General features: G+C 43.4%; 1 protein-coding gene across 2 annotated transcripts in view; it reads left to right on the top strand.

The window, feature by feature from the left end:
- The window catches only part of LOC306935841 (limbic system-associated membrane protein-like), a 669232-nt gene that overhangs the window by 644899 nt on the left and 9891 nt on the right, over positions 1–14442 (top strand). For both annotated transcript variants that reach the window (XM_079519104.1, XM_079519103.1), the window contains one exon: positions 13288–13436. In XM_079519104.1, the coding sequence (XP_079375230.1) occupies positions 13288–13436 (149 nt within the window). The remainder of the gene's footprint in view (positions 1–13287; positions 13437–14442) is intronic.

Genomic DNA, 14442 nt, shown 5'->3' with positions numbered 1-14442 from the left:
GCCCAGGGTCCTCCGACGAAATGTGTAGCTCTGCACTGGGAAGAGGAGCTAGCCTCGTGTTTAATCATTTATTTCATATTTACATGTCGATTTCAGCTCTGACATTTATTTCAGACATGCTCTAGTACATACATGGGCAACTGGTGACCCGGAGGCCACATGCGGCCCCCACCACCACTTAATGTGGCCCCCAGGTTATTAGCGGAATACTGATTTTCCAAACATGCAAACATGACCTGCTTTAATTACTTCAGTCTATATATGTAGTTTAATGACTAGGATTAAAATGTCATTGTCTTTTCTATTTTTTTTTATGTCCAATGTATTTGTATTTAGTTCATGAAGTTAACTTATGTTAAATGTATTTGAAATTAAAATTAAAAAAGGTTACTTTTCAGGATTCCAATTAAAAAAAGGAAAAAATAATTCAGGATATCAATTCAAATATAGCAAAAATAGCTGATCTACAAGTTCAAGCTTGTAGATCGGCTATTTTTGCTATGACAGAAATATGCAACGTGGCCCCCTGGAGTGAGTGTGGAAATATAGTGGCCCTCTGGAGTGAGTTTGGAAATATAGTGGCCCTCTGGAGTGAGTGTGGAAATATAGTGGCCCTCTGGAGTGAGTTTGGAAATATAGTGGCCCTCTGGAGTGAGTTTGGAAATATAGTGGCCCTCTGGAGTGAGTGTGGAAATATAGTGGCCCTCTGGAGTGAGTGTGGAACTATAGTGGCCCTCTGGAGTGAGTGTGGAACTATAGTGGCCCTCTGGAGTGAGTGTGGAACTATAGTGGCCCTCTGGAGTGAGTGTGGAACTATAGTGGCCCTCTGGAGTGAGTGTGGAACTATAGTGGCCCTCTGGAGTGAGTGTGGAACTATAGTGGCCCTCTGGAGTGAGTGTGGAACTATAGTGGCCCTCTCTGTCGTCAAAGTTGCACATCCCTGCTCTATGTGAAGAGTCTGCCTGTGCTATTTACTCATTTTGGATAAAAAATGTCTTGATCAGTCTTGATACAGGTCTGTATCAAAAAGAGTCACATTCGTTCTATGGACCCAGCCTCTCTTGCTGCAAAGCAGCCAAGAAGCAGGGACAAATTAGCCATTGGGCCAGTGGGGCCGTGGCCCAGGGGCCCTTGGCTCTCAGGGGCCCTTCGGGGAAATTGGACCGTGAGGTACTAGGTTTGACGCCCTGAAAAGTGCTCCTGGGGCCCTTCATTGGCTGTTGATTTTGTTAAATTTAGGTTAAAAAGATGATAAAAACACAGAAAAACACGAAAATGTCACGCGCACGTTGCGCTATGGGGGCCCTGCAAATATTACCGGCCCAGGGGCCCTTGTGGGGGTTAATCCGTCCCTGCCAAGAAGTGTTCAATGAATCCCTTGCAGGTCCATTTTCTCTCTGTCAGATTAAACGCCCCAGATCATGCAGCTATACTTCCCGCTGTGGCGTTCCGCCACCATGTGCCCAGTCTCCTTGTTAAACCAACCCTAACACATTCCTTTGTCACATCAGCTTTGATCTGATGACTTCGGACCGGCGTAGCGTGATGAAGTATAATCACCCATTTAATCGCTCCCTACGCTATTATTTCCAGTGTTAATCGCACATTAGCATGAAGAGTGACAGTCGGTGACACTCTTTATTCTTCTTCTGAAAAGTGCAAAGGAGTAACAAACTGCATGTACACTCCTATCCGGTATGGTATATGGTACAGCATATTGATTATAATCTATACTGTATTATACACAAGTAAGACGCGCGCGTGTGTTTTTTTTTTTACGTTTTCTTTAAAGGTATATTCAGTGATTTGACTTAATTCAAATATCACTTATTTTTTATTTTTTTCCTGGATAATCCTCCCTACTATAGAGTGTGCTGATAAGGAGTTCCTCCCTGTCCCCAGTGAGCCCCTGGGGTCAAAAAACCCTAGTTTCAGTTTTGGTGGCGGGTGGCAAAACCTTCATCCAATCAGGATGAGTGGGGCCTTCCTCCAATCATGATCGAGTGGGGGCGGGCCTTGGTGCACATGCTGTTGGCCTGTTGCACTTCCCCCCACTGTAGAGCGTGCATGTGCACATTTTGTTACCAGGGCGGACTGGGTGGTTTTCCAAATCACCCAAATCACTGAATGCTCCTTTAAGTTTTTTTTTTAAGTTTATTTTTGTACGTTTTTTTTTTTTAAAGTTTTTTCTTTTAAAGTTTTTTTTTAAGTTAAGTTTTGTGTGTGTGTGTGTGTGTGTGTGTGTTTTTTGTGTGTGATACAGCTGCGCCCTCTGGTGGCGGGCGGGTGGTGTTACAGCGTGACACACACACACACACACACACACACACACACACACACACAGACATGTTCTGCTAGGTCTCATAGTTAGTGCTCACTGCGTTCGCAACAATAGATAAAGCTATTTTATTAATTTTTCATTTTATTTAGAGTAGCAAATTATTTTCTACGGCGTTTTCTCCCCAATTTCACATGTCTGTGTTGTCACTGCTATCGTATCTAGACCCCATTTAGACCTGCAGTCAAATCTGATTCAAATCTGATTTCATTCTCAAAGCCGATCTTTTGGCCCGACCGTTCACACAGCCGTTTACAAGTGACCAGATCCGATCTGTGTGTTCAGACTGGCAGCCAAATCTAGCCTGAATCAGATCTGTGCCACATCCAGATTGGAATCTGATTTGTTTAACCCATTTTGACCTGAGATCAGATTCCAAAAATGTCTTCTACATCCTGACAGTTTTCTGAAAAAGCTATGTTTCACATTTTGGGCGGGAACCCCTTTTGGTGCATCATGTCGTTCTTCGACTTTTAAAAAATAGCAGACCTACACGCTCGTAGCGCGCCACTCGGTGGCGCGCTATGAGCTTGTAGATCTGCTATTTTTCAATAGCTAAAGCACGACATGATGCACCAAAAGGGGTTCCCGCCCAAAATGTGTTAAATAAGTCTAAATGCAAACAAGTCACATGGAATCTGATTTAGATCAGGTTGTTGCATTCAGACCGAGACGGATCTCCTCAAATCAGATTTGAATCAGATTTGAAACCACCTCTGAATGTGGCTCAACTTAAAAGTCACATTGGAAAAAAAACGTATTCCATGTGACTTGTATGTCACCCGTCTGCATCAGACAATCAATCTGGATGAGGCACAGATCTGATTCAGGCTAGATTTGGCTGCCGGTATAGTCGTGGCCTACTGACTCACCTCGCCAGTGAGGAGCCCCTACCAGGAGGACGTAGACTGTAGAGGTGCCCACACTTTTTTGACTTGAGAGCTACTTTGAAAATGACCAGCTCAACAAGATCTACCCACCGAAAAAATTATAATTCCATTACTGAAAATACTGTAGTTTAAAAATGTACCTGACATTTGTGAGCAGCAAGACTCTTGAAAACAAAGTATTGCATTATGGGTTTGAGCTGACAGGCCCTTTTAGATGTCAACTTAATTCAAGAGGCAGATGCCAAAAATAGTTTTTTTTATATTTAAATTAAATATTATTTAGGGGCATGTCATGTGATCTACCTGCACAGCCCTTGTGATCTACTACCTTTTGGGCACCCCTGAGCCGTAGAGCCTTCGTCCTCCTCTTCCCGCCCAACACTCCCCGCCCGGTGACAGGTGCCACCCCAGCCAGTAGGAGTACGTGCAATGCTTCCCTCCTCTGAACACGGGCCAATTGTGTTCGTGTAGTTAGTAGACGCTCGACAAAGCCGGTTGCAGCACGGTGGATTCGAACCCACAACCTCCATGTTGTTCATTTTGTCACAGTTTTGTCAGTTATCAGTTATGAAAACGAAGTTGAAATGGTTACAAGGATTCTGCCAGATAGCGGCGATATCACATGGAAAGTGAATGTACTTTTTTTTCCCCCTTATGGGAAATTGTCAAATGTAAATATGATCCAGTATGTCCCCCACTGGCATGCTGGTGGGAATGGAGGAATGGAAGCACTTTAAGCCATTTTGACCTGAGATTAGATTCTAAAAATGTCTTACATCTACATGTCTACAATGTCTACATCCTGACAGTTTTCTGAAAAATCTATGTTTCTATGTCAGTCGTCGTTCTTCGATTTTTCAAAAATAGCAGACCTACAAGCTCGTAGCGCGCCACTCGGTGGCGCGCTATGAGCTTGTAGATCTGCTATTTTTCAATAGCTAAAGCACAACATAATGCTAACACCAAAAGGGGTTCCCGCCCAAAATGGGTTAAGCGTGGAGAGGCAGGGAATAAACCATGATGGCCTTTCAGAGGCAAAGCCAATCTGCTCCTCTTTTTCAATACTTGTCGTGTAATAACCCTGAAGATTGCTGCTGCTCGATCTTGTCCCCAACTCTCTGCCCAAGTCATTTAAATGGAAAGCTTTTGATGCCCAATGCTGCTGATATTAATAAAAAAGGGATTCCATTTTGATCCAATGCACAGTATCAGCTACAAAATGTTCTGAGACGGGACGAAAGCAGAGATGGTAGAGAAGCAGAACTGCTGTTATCATGGATATTATCCATAACCTGCAGTAATACATGGAGGTCTATCATAACACCAGCGCTCCAAGATTCATCGTTTTGGGGATATGTTTTGCATTAACCAGTGTTTCCTAAGCCAACCGCTCCAGCCTATGGTTGATACTCTGGATGTTTTGGGCCTGTTTTGAGTATAGTCTCTCAGCCTCCTCTAGTCTATACCCTTCCACATCACACCAAGAAGTGTCAATTCTCCTTGAGTGATAATGTTAACCCAACAACCGAGAAAGCATCTATGTCATTTTAGATTTTAGTTATTTATTATATTACCAACATGTTGTTTTTTTCTTCTGAAAACTCTTAGGATTTAGAAGATTTGTATAGAACAGTGGTTCTCATAAATAGCAGATGTACAACCTTGCATGGAGTGAAAGAATTCAACTCATTTTGAATTGTTAACATTGTTACACAAATCTTCTCTTCGGGGGGGTCCTTGGCACATATTTCTTTCAGATGGGGGTTCCGCGGTCAAATACATATAATTTTGAGGGGTCCTTACATGAACAAGTTTGAGCACCGCTGATAGGCCTATAGCAACATGGGTTTTTCAGAAAACCGACGTGCACACTGCCGATATGTCCGAATGTGCCATTCCAAATAAAAATGAATCCAACCCGAGTTACATTAGTTTACATTAGTTTTTTTAGATATTGAAGAAACAACATTGAATTGATTGTGAGGATAAAGGGGAATTGATGACACTTTTGCAAATCATTTTAAGATGATGATGATGATGATGATAATGCTATTACCTTAACGTACCTGCCTGTCAGGATTGATACGCAATGAGGTTATGGGATTTAAATACATTGACAACAGCTACATGTAAAGTGTTAGGCTAATCTATTTGTAAAGCGTACACATGTTCATGACCCACTCACTATCATAGTCAAATCCACAGTGTCCCAGCATTTTAATCTTAGCGCATCTTAATTATTTTTGCGCCACGGACCCCGCTACTTTATCCGTATATATACGCACCCCAACGTATATACTGGTTGAGCCCCATGGCAGCTTTTAACATTGGTCCGGTTGCTATGCCAACGCCCCGTCACCACCAGCTATGGGACGTATAATTAACAGTTCCCATTTAGGCCTGACCTCAAAATTAAAAAAAAATATTCTAAATCCTCCAGTTTTCTGAAATAAACATTTTCACGATATTTCAAAAATAGCAGACCTACAAGCTCATAGCGTGCCACTCGGTGGCGCGCTATGAGCTTGTAGATCTGCTATTTTTCAATAGCTAAATTATAACATAATATCTAAAACACCAAAAGGGGTTCCCGCCCCAAAATGGGTTAAAGGTGTAAGTGATAATGTGTTGTTAAAATAAGTGGCAAAAAAGCTCTACATTGTGATGTAATCATTGCTATCAGGAGGAGACAGAATTCATACAGGATACAGGTTAAACAATTAAGTGACATTTGAAGTGATGAAACAAGAAAAGCTCTGCGCAGAGCTTTGTTGCCCGTGGCAACAGAAAAATAAATAAAGTGAGTTGTCACTTGTCAGCTAGCATGACAGGCAGCCGTGGATGGTTGTTGTTGTCGGATGCCGTGCATGTGTTTGATCACTGTCACATCTGCCCACCATCCGACTCCCAGGTATGGAGACTCAGCACGGCTCTCTGTGTGACTCCATTCAACATCATACTGTACGATGTACGTGACTCATTAACAGGGTTAACTTGTAACGTCAGGCCCATTTAGGCCTGACGTCGAAATATATCATTTTTTCTGAAAAACCTCATGTTTCTATATCAGTGGTTCTCAATATTTCATGTCAAGGACCCCAGAAATGATATGTAATATGCCGCCGAAAATATGTTGTTCCGGGGAGGGACTTCCCCAGAAGCAAAGATTTGAATTAAAAACTTAAAATCTGAAAGAATATATATTCAAAGATTTGAGGCACATTTTCACGACTTTTCAACAATAGCAGACCTACAAGCTCGTAGCGCGCCACTCGGTGGCGCGCTATGAGCTTGTAGATCTGCTTTTTTCAATAGCTAAAGCATAACATAATGCTTGAAACACCAAAATGGGTTAAGTCTGCATGTGTCACACAGCACTCACTGCGTGAAAAGAGGAGTTAACGGGCAATTATGGGCACTATAGATTTGCCCGTAAACCTCAAGTTTAGCAGCATATACAGTTAATATACGGTAATATACAGGTGTGATGGTACAATTCGGGAGTTTGTTGGAAAGTTTAACGGGAGTACTGGAGGACTCGTGAGTACGGGAGGACTCGTGCTACTATATCTACTTCAGTCTGATTTGGAATCCCACCAACGTTCCAGGAGAGACCCGCCTTACCATGTCTCTGATTGGCTCCCGGGCAGGCATAGTTTTACTGAGGTTTTATGGGGTTAGGTTTAGGTATAGTTTTACTGAGGTTATGGTTAAGGTTATGTTTAGGTATAGTTTTACTGAGGTTAGGGGTAAGGTTATGTTTAGGTATAGTTTTACTGAGGTTAGGGGTAAGGTTAGGTTTAGGTATAGTTTTACTGAGGTTAGGGGTAAGGTTATGTTTAGGTATAGTTTTACTGAGGTTAGGGGTAAGGTTAGGTTTAGGTATAGTTTTACTGAGGTTAGGGGTAAGGTTAGGTTTAGGTATAGTTTTACTGAGGTTAGGGGTAAGGTTAGGTTTAGGTATAGTTTTACTGAGGTTAGGGGTAAGGTTAGGTTTAGGTATAGTTTTACTGAGGTTAGGGGTAAGGTTAGGTTTAGGTATAGTTTTACTGAGGTTAGGGGTAAGGTTAGGTTTAGGTATAGTTTTACTAAGGTTAGGTTTAGGTATAGTTTTACTGAGGTTAGGGGTAAGGTTAGGTTTAGGTATAGTTTTACTAAGGTTAGGTTTAGGTATAGTTTTACTGAGGTTAGGGGTAAGGTTAGGTTTAGGTATAGTTTTACTAAGGTTAGGTTTAGGTATAGTTTTACTGAGGTTAGGGTTAAGGTTAGGTTTAGGTATAGTTTTACTGAGGTTAGGGTTAGAATTAGGCATAGTTGCAAAAACGAGAACTGTCAATCACAGCGACTATACTGGCCAATTACAGCAGGGTTTTCCTGGAGCTGCGATGCAGGGATCCCAACTAACGTGTCTCCCGAGTCCCGCCCCTCCAACACCCAGACAATCACAAGTGTCAGATGCTTCCACCATTTTCTCTTCCTTTGCCGGTCGCTGCGTTTGACCCTTCGCTCAGCGCCCCATTTGGCCTCCACTTAGCAGAGGGATCATCATCAAATCATTTCAAACCAGGGCTGATGGTTAAATAATGACTGAATTTAGGAGGCAGCTAGACCATCAAAAACCATTCAGTAGGTCAGTGCTGCCCCCTGTCTGTGAACTTTGATCATGACGTGTTTATTTTATTTGTGTTTTTGTATCCTTTATTTTGATCGCTTGTTTCTAAAGTGTCAAAGAGGCATACATCCAAAAACCCTAAAACAAAAGCATACAATTTAAATTTATGATGGTAAATGGTGCATTTATATAGCGCCTTTATCCAAGGCGCTTTACAGAGATTGTGCATTACATTCACCCATTCACACGCACATTCATACACCGATGGCAGAGGAAACCATGCAAGGTACCAACCAGCACATCGGGAGCAATTAGGGGTTCAGTGTCTTGCTCAAGGACACTTCGACAGTAACTCTGGGGGAGCCCGGGTTCGAACTGGCAACCTTGCGGTTCCCATCCAGGCACTCTACCCCTGAACCACCGCCGCCCGTGTTTCTAATGTACGGAGATGTGATTCTGGGGCATTCATGTATACGATAATCATCATCATCATCATCATCATCATCATCATCATCATCATCATCATCATCATCATCATCATCATCATCATCATCATCATCATCATCATCATCATCATCATAATAAAAAAAAACGTTCTCAATCAAGCTGTTGTACATGTAGGAGGAACTGAGATTCAAGAAGTGTGGCTGCTTGGTAAAGTTCCCTGATGATAAATATCTGTGTGCCATAAGAAGTCATCAATTAAAAAAAAGTTTAAACAAGTAGTTTTTCGAGGAAAGTGACCCCAAAACAAAATGCGTTGAAAGAAAAAGCACAAATATCCCACGGCGGCGGCGGCGGCACCAGAGATCCAGGTTGATGGTAATCTAGCATTGGGCTGTGGGGTGGGGGTGGGGGTGGGGGGGGGGACGGGGACGGGGAAGACGCCCCGGGTCTGTTCTTGGCACACATGCAATTCTACAGCTCCAGCCTTAACCCATTTTGTGCGGGAACCCCTTTTGGTGTTTTAAGCATTATGTCATGCTTTAGCTGTTGAAAAATAGCAGATCTACAAGCTCATAGCGCGCCACCGAGTGCCGCGCTATGAGCTTGTAGATCTGCTATTTTTGAAACGTTTTTAACTCAAATCTTTGCTTCTGGGGAGGTCCCTGGAACTACATATTTTCAGATGGGGTTCGGCGGCCAATTTCATATATTTGTGGTGGTCCTTGACGTGAAAATGTTTGAGAACGACTGACATAGAAACATATTGGGTTTTTCAGAAAAGTGTCAGGATTTAGAAGACATTCGTTCTCGGGTCTAAATGGGTTAAAACAAGAAAGAAAAAAGGGAGCTACAGTATACATATCTGCTGACCTGTACGGGGGCGCCACGTTTTGCATTCCCCCAGAGTCTCTAGTAAAAGTAGGCCTGTGCCTCAAAGTGGCGTATGCATATACTGTACTGTATAGTATAGGGTCCTGTAGGTATCTGGGTCTCCCAGACAAACCTCTATTCAAGGGGTTCTCAACCCGTGGGTCGCGACCCCTCGGGGGGTCGCCAAATTATTTTAGGGGGTCCCCAAATTATTAAAAAAAAAAAAAAAAAAAAAAAGTTTTTTTTTCTTTTCTTTTTCCACGATTTTTCAAAAATAGCAGACCTACAAGCTCGTAGCGCGCCACTCGGTGGCGCGCTATGGGCTTGTAGATCTGCTATTTTTCAATAGCTAAATTATAACAATGCTTAAAACACCAAAAGGGGTTCCCGCCCAAAATGGTTTAAGGTTATTGTAGCGGTCAATTTATATTGGGGGTCGGGAGGGGGCGGGGCGGGGGTCCCGAGACATTGCCAAAGCATTTCCGGGGGTCCCCGGCCAAAAACGTTGAGAACCCCTGCTCTATTCAATTCCCATCAACACACAACAGGAGAATATGGAACTGCTCCAATGGCCTTATCATGCAGGGCATGGATGCTGATAGCAAACCATGCAGTCCAGCACAGTTGTGCTCCCTCACAAGAACTCACACGCATGGTGTACGTGCACACACTCCTGTACGTGCACACACTCCTGTACGTGCACACACTCCTGTACGTGTACACACTCCTGTACGTGCACACACTCCTGTACGTGTACACACTCCTGTACGTGCACACACTCCTGTACGTGTACATACTCCTGTACGTGCACACACTCCTGTACGTGCACACACTCCTGTACGTGTACACACTCCGTGCACACACTCCTGTACGTGTACACACTCCGTGCACACACTCCTGTACGTGCACACACTCCTGTACGTGCACACACTCCTGTACGTGTACACACTCCTGTACGTGCACACACTCCTGTACGTGTGTGTACACACTCCTGTACGTGCACACACTCCTGTACGTGCACACACTCCTGTACGTGCACACACTCCTGTACGTGTACACACTCCCTCTTCCGCTGCACCAGTGTTGACCAGTGTTGTAACTAACGCCCTTACATCACATTACGTTACCTAACGGCGCTACTTTTTGCAGTAACTTGTAACGGAGGCTTTACATTTCCCTATTCCATAACGGCCTTATAGTTATTGTCCGAGCGTTACCCGCGTTATAGCGTTATTATGTCAACGTATGATCCAAGTGAAAAGTTTCCCCATACAGCGCCGTGAGTCTGTCATACAGGCTCTGTGCTGACTGCTGCGCTCTGTGTTGTACTGTGTTGACAGTTTCGTTTGTGCTCTCATACTAGCCTCTGAGCCCACATGGCTACGCACCCTAACATGAACAAAGCATGTCGCAGAAGAGGTCATTGATTGGCTAACGTAGGGACAGATTTCAGGGTAAGCCAATCAGAGACAGTCTGACAGAGTAGGGCGGGTCTTTCGTATGGCTGTGGTAAACAGTTCTAAACTCAGACACACAAACCCTCGTAACGCATAAACAGAAAACGCCGGTTGAACGAACATTATTACCACACGCTACAATGGCAAATACGGATGACAGCGAGATCGGATGCTTTGTAGGTTGGAAATACAAGCATTATCTGAGTACTTGCGGGTCAAGGAAATGTTTTAACATGCCATGGAGTGTCCCCGCTGTGTGTGATTCGATTCCCCGTACTGCCTTTATTATTACTGCTGCGTCCCTCCTGCGCAGCACAGTGCCTGACGTTAGCCGTGCGTTAGCCTTGCACACCGTTGCATGCAACCGGGGACCCGTGGCCACCTCCCCGGGCACAGTGATAGGGCTGTCCTCTCCCCCCCAGAAAAGCATTGAGGTGAAAATGCTAATTATGTGGCGGACAGAAAGCATTGTCCACAATGCAAATCTAAGTAAGCATCTTAAATCAGTCCATGAGCTAGGCTGCCTCACATCACCAAAACAGACAAAGATCGATTTGAAATCGCCACAGAGGCATGTCACCAAGAGTCAACTTGACAAAATGATTGCCACTTGCCAGGTATGTTGTTGAGGAAATGCTTCCCCTCAACGGTGGAGTCTGTTCCTTTCAGAGCACTGGTCAGCAAAATACTAGTGAAAGCAGGGCTAATGTGCAGAAATACATTTTCCAAATACCTGAACAGTGAATATTCTAAAATGGAAGATGAGCTCAAAAATACATTTGATGAATTAGAATATCTCTCTACCACTGCAAATAGGCCTATATGGACTCATTTTTTATTTGATTATTTCTTTTTTTTTTCATATTGCAAATTTGCACAGCACCATTTGTTTTGAAGGCAAGTTGAGGCTACAATGCCTGTCAAAATTTCTGAACATGTTTTATTGTTCCACTACATTTCATAATGTTAGGAGGGAGTTGTCTTTTCTCTTACTGTGCGGCAGAACAAAAAACCTTCTTTTAAATCGTTTTTTATATTATTATTTTTTAAAGTAAAGTAAAGTAACTTTTCAAGTTACGTTCATAAAGTAAAGTAAAGTAAAGTAACTTATCTAAAAAAAGTTACTTTTTTAGATAAGTAACTAACTATAACTCTTTACTTTTTAAAAGTAACTTGAACAACACTGGTGTTGACTGATACTACGGCGAAACATGTTCGTCGACTATACCTTTATTTTTCACTGACAAAAACTAAATGGAAACTAAATGGAAAACAAAGCTATGGTGACTATAAATAAGACTAAATATGTTGACAATTTCGTCAACAAATAAAAACTAGACTAAAAATTGTGTCTAGAGATCCGGTACAAGTAAAAGACACAAGTCATTTTACACATGCTGAAAATAGCAGATCTACAAGCGCACAATGTGCCACAGTGCGACGCGTTGTGAGCTTGTAGATCGTCTATTTTCAGCAAGTGTAAAAACAGTCATTGCGACGGCCTCAAGGCCCGCCAAAATAAACTAACACTAAAACATTCCAGGTGACTAAAATGTGACTAAAACTAAATAAACTATTCAAGAGACTATGACTAAAACTAAAATAAGTGGTCATAAGTGTATATCTCTCTCTCTTCCACTGCACACACATACAGTAACTCTCTGTTCCGCTGTCCTCGTCCCCAACATGTCCCAGAGGAAAGGCCCTTGCCACTTTATCTCTCTGCCAACTCCCTGACCTCTTGTTGGCCAAAAATGTGCCAGGCCATTTGCTTTTTATGTTAATTTGTCTCCGTATCAGCCTGGTGTGTGTCAGCATAAACTGGGGCTGCCCTGCATGCTTCACGTTCAGATTAGCACCTTACGCAAATTTAAAGTAAATAGGATTAGGTTGGAAGCACTTTAAATGAAAGATACAATATACGCAGGTGTTATGTTTGTTGTCTCTCTCTCTCTCTCTCTCTCTCCATCTCTGAGAGGAGAGGTAATTGCAATGATGCACCAATTACAATACAGAATAGATGGTATTATAATTGTCCGAGACAATTTACTATTACTATTGTCAGAGACTTGGATGTGTGATTAACACCACTTTACCCCAATCCAGCTCAAGTGGAGTTTAATAGGAGGTTTTGTCAAAACAGCTGACAGTGGATCTCTAAGCTGGATGCTCTGCCGCAGGGGAGAGGGCGGTGGAGTGGAGTTAGCTGGTTTAGCACACAGTTTGAGGATCAAATGCAGTTAGCTATAGTTTTGTAAGAAGCACTTTTTAATACTTTTATAATGAATTGCATTTTTATAGTGCTTTTCCAAGTGCTCAAAGTGCTTTACAATGGTTCATTCATTCATACATTGGGAGGTGAAGCGGCGAACAGTCGACGCCAGCGTCCTCACTTCCCACATTCACACACCAATGGTGGCAAGCTCACACCGGCCATTGGTTCAATATGTTTTCAACCAACACACAGACGTAAAGTGGGTTCAATAGCATTGATTTATGAGTTAGCTGGTTTCTGCCCGACAGCAATTGTTTTATTATCTCTCTCTCTCTCTCTCTCTCCCTCTCTCTCTCTCTCCCTCCCTCTCTCTCTCTCTCTCTCTCTCTCTCTCTCTCTCTCTCTCTATCTATCTCTCTCTCTCTCTCTATCTATCTCTCTCCCCCCGACCTGCACAGAATATCCAACGGTCAGGGCATCAACATCCAGACCCTCGGCACCACCTCCGTCCTGACCATCGCCAATGCCACCCAGGAGGATTATGGGAACTACACCTGCGTGGCCACTAACAGACTGGGCATCCAGAGTGCCAGTCTCTTCCTCTATAGTAAGTTACTCTACTAAGGGCATCCAGGGTGCCAGTCTCTTCCTCTATAGTAAGTTACTCTACTAAGGGCATCCAGGGTGCCAGTCTCTTCCTATATAGTAAGTTACTCTACTAAGGGCATCCAGGGTGCCAGTCTCTTCCTCTATAGTAAGTTACTCCACTAACAGACTGGGCATCCAGAGTGCCAGTCTCTTCCTCTATAAGTTACTCCACTAACAGACTGGGCATCCAGAGTGCCAGTCTCTTCCTCTATAGTAAGTTACTCCACTAACAGACTGGGCATCCAGAGTGCCAGTCTCTTCCTCTATAGTAAGTTACTCCACTAACAGACTGGGCATCCAGGGTGCCAGTCTCTTCCTCTATAGTAAGTTACTCCACTAACAGACTGGGCATCCAGGGTGCCAGTCTCTTCCTCTATAGTAAGTTACTCCACTAACAGACTGGGCATCCAGAGTGCCAGTCTCTTCCTCTATAGTAAGTTACTCCACTAACAGACTGGGCATCCAGAGTGCCAGTCTCTTCCTCTATAGTAAGTTACTCCACTAACAGACTGGGCATCCAGAGTGCCAGTCTCTTCCTCTATAGTAAGTTACTCCACTAACAGACTGGGCATCCAGGGTGCCAGTCTCTTCCTCTATAGTAAGTTACTCCACTAACAGACTGGGCATCCAGAGTGCCAGTCTCTTCCTCTATAGTAAGTTACTCCACTAACAGACTGGGCATCCAGAGTGCCAGTCTCTTCCTCTATAGTAAGTTACTCCACTAACAGACTGGGCATCCAGGGTGCCAGTCTCTTCCTCTATAGTAAGTTACTCCACTAACAGACTGGGCATCCAGAGTGCCAGTCTCTTCCTCTATAGTAAGTTACTCCACTAACAGACTGGGCATCCAGAGTGCCAGTCTCTTCCTCTATAGTAAGTTACTCCACTAACAGACTGGGCATCCAGAGTGCCAGTCTCTTCCTCTATAGTAAGTTACTCCACTAACAGACTGGGCATCCAGAGTG

The sequence above is a fragment of the Electrona antarctica genome, assembly GCF_951216825.1.
Source record: "Electrona antarctica genome assembly, chromosome: 13".
In the NCBI taxonomy this organism is placed as follows: domain Eukaryota; kingdom Metazoa; phylum Chordata; class Actinopteri; order Myctophiformes; family Myctophidae; genus Electrona; species Electrona antarctica.
The sequence above is the reverse complement of the archived record's forward strand: the minus strand, read 5'-3'. Positions and strand labels throughout refer to the sequence as shown.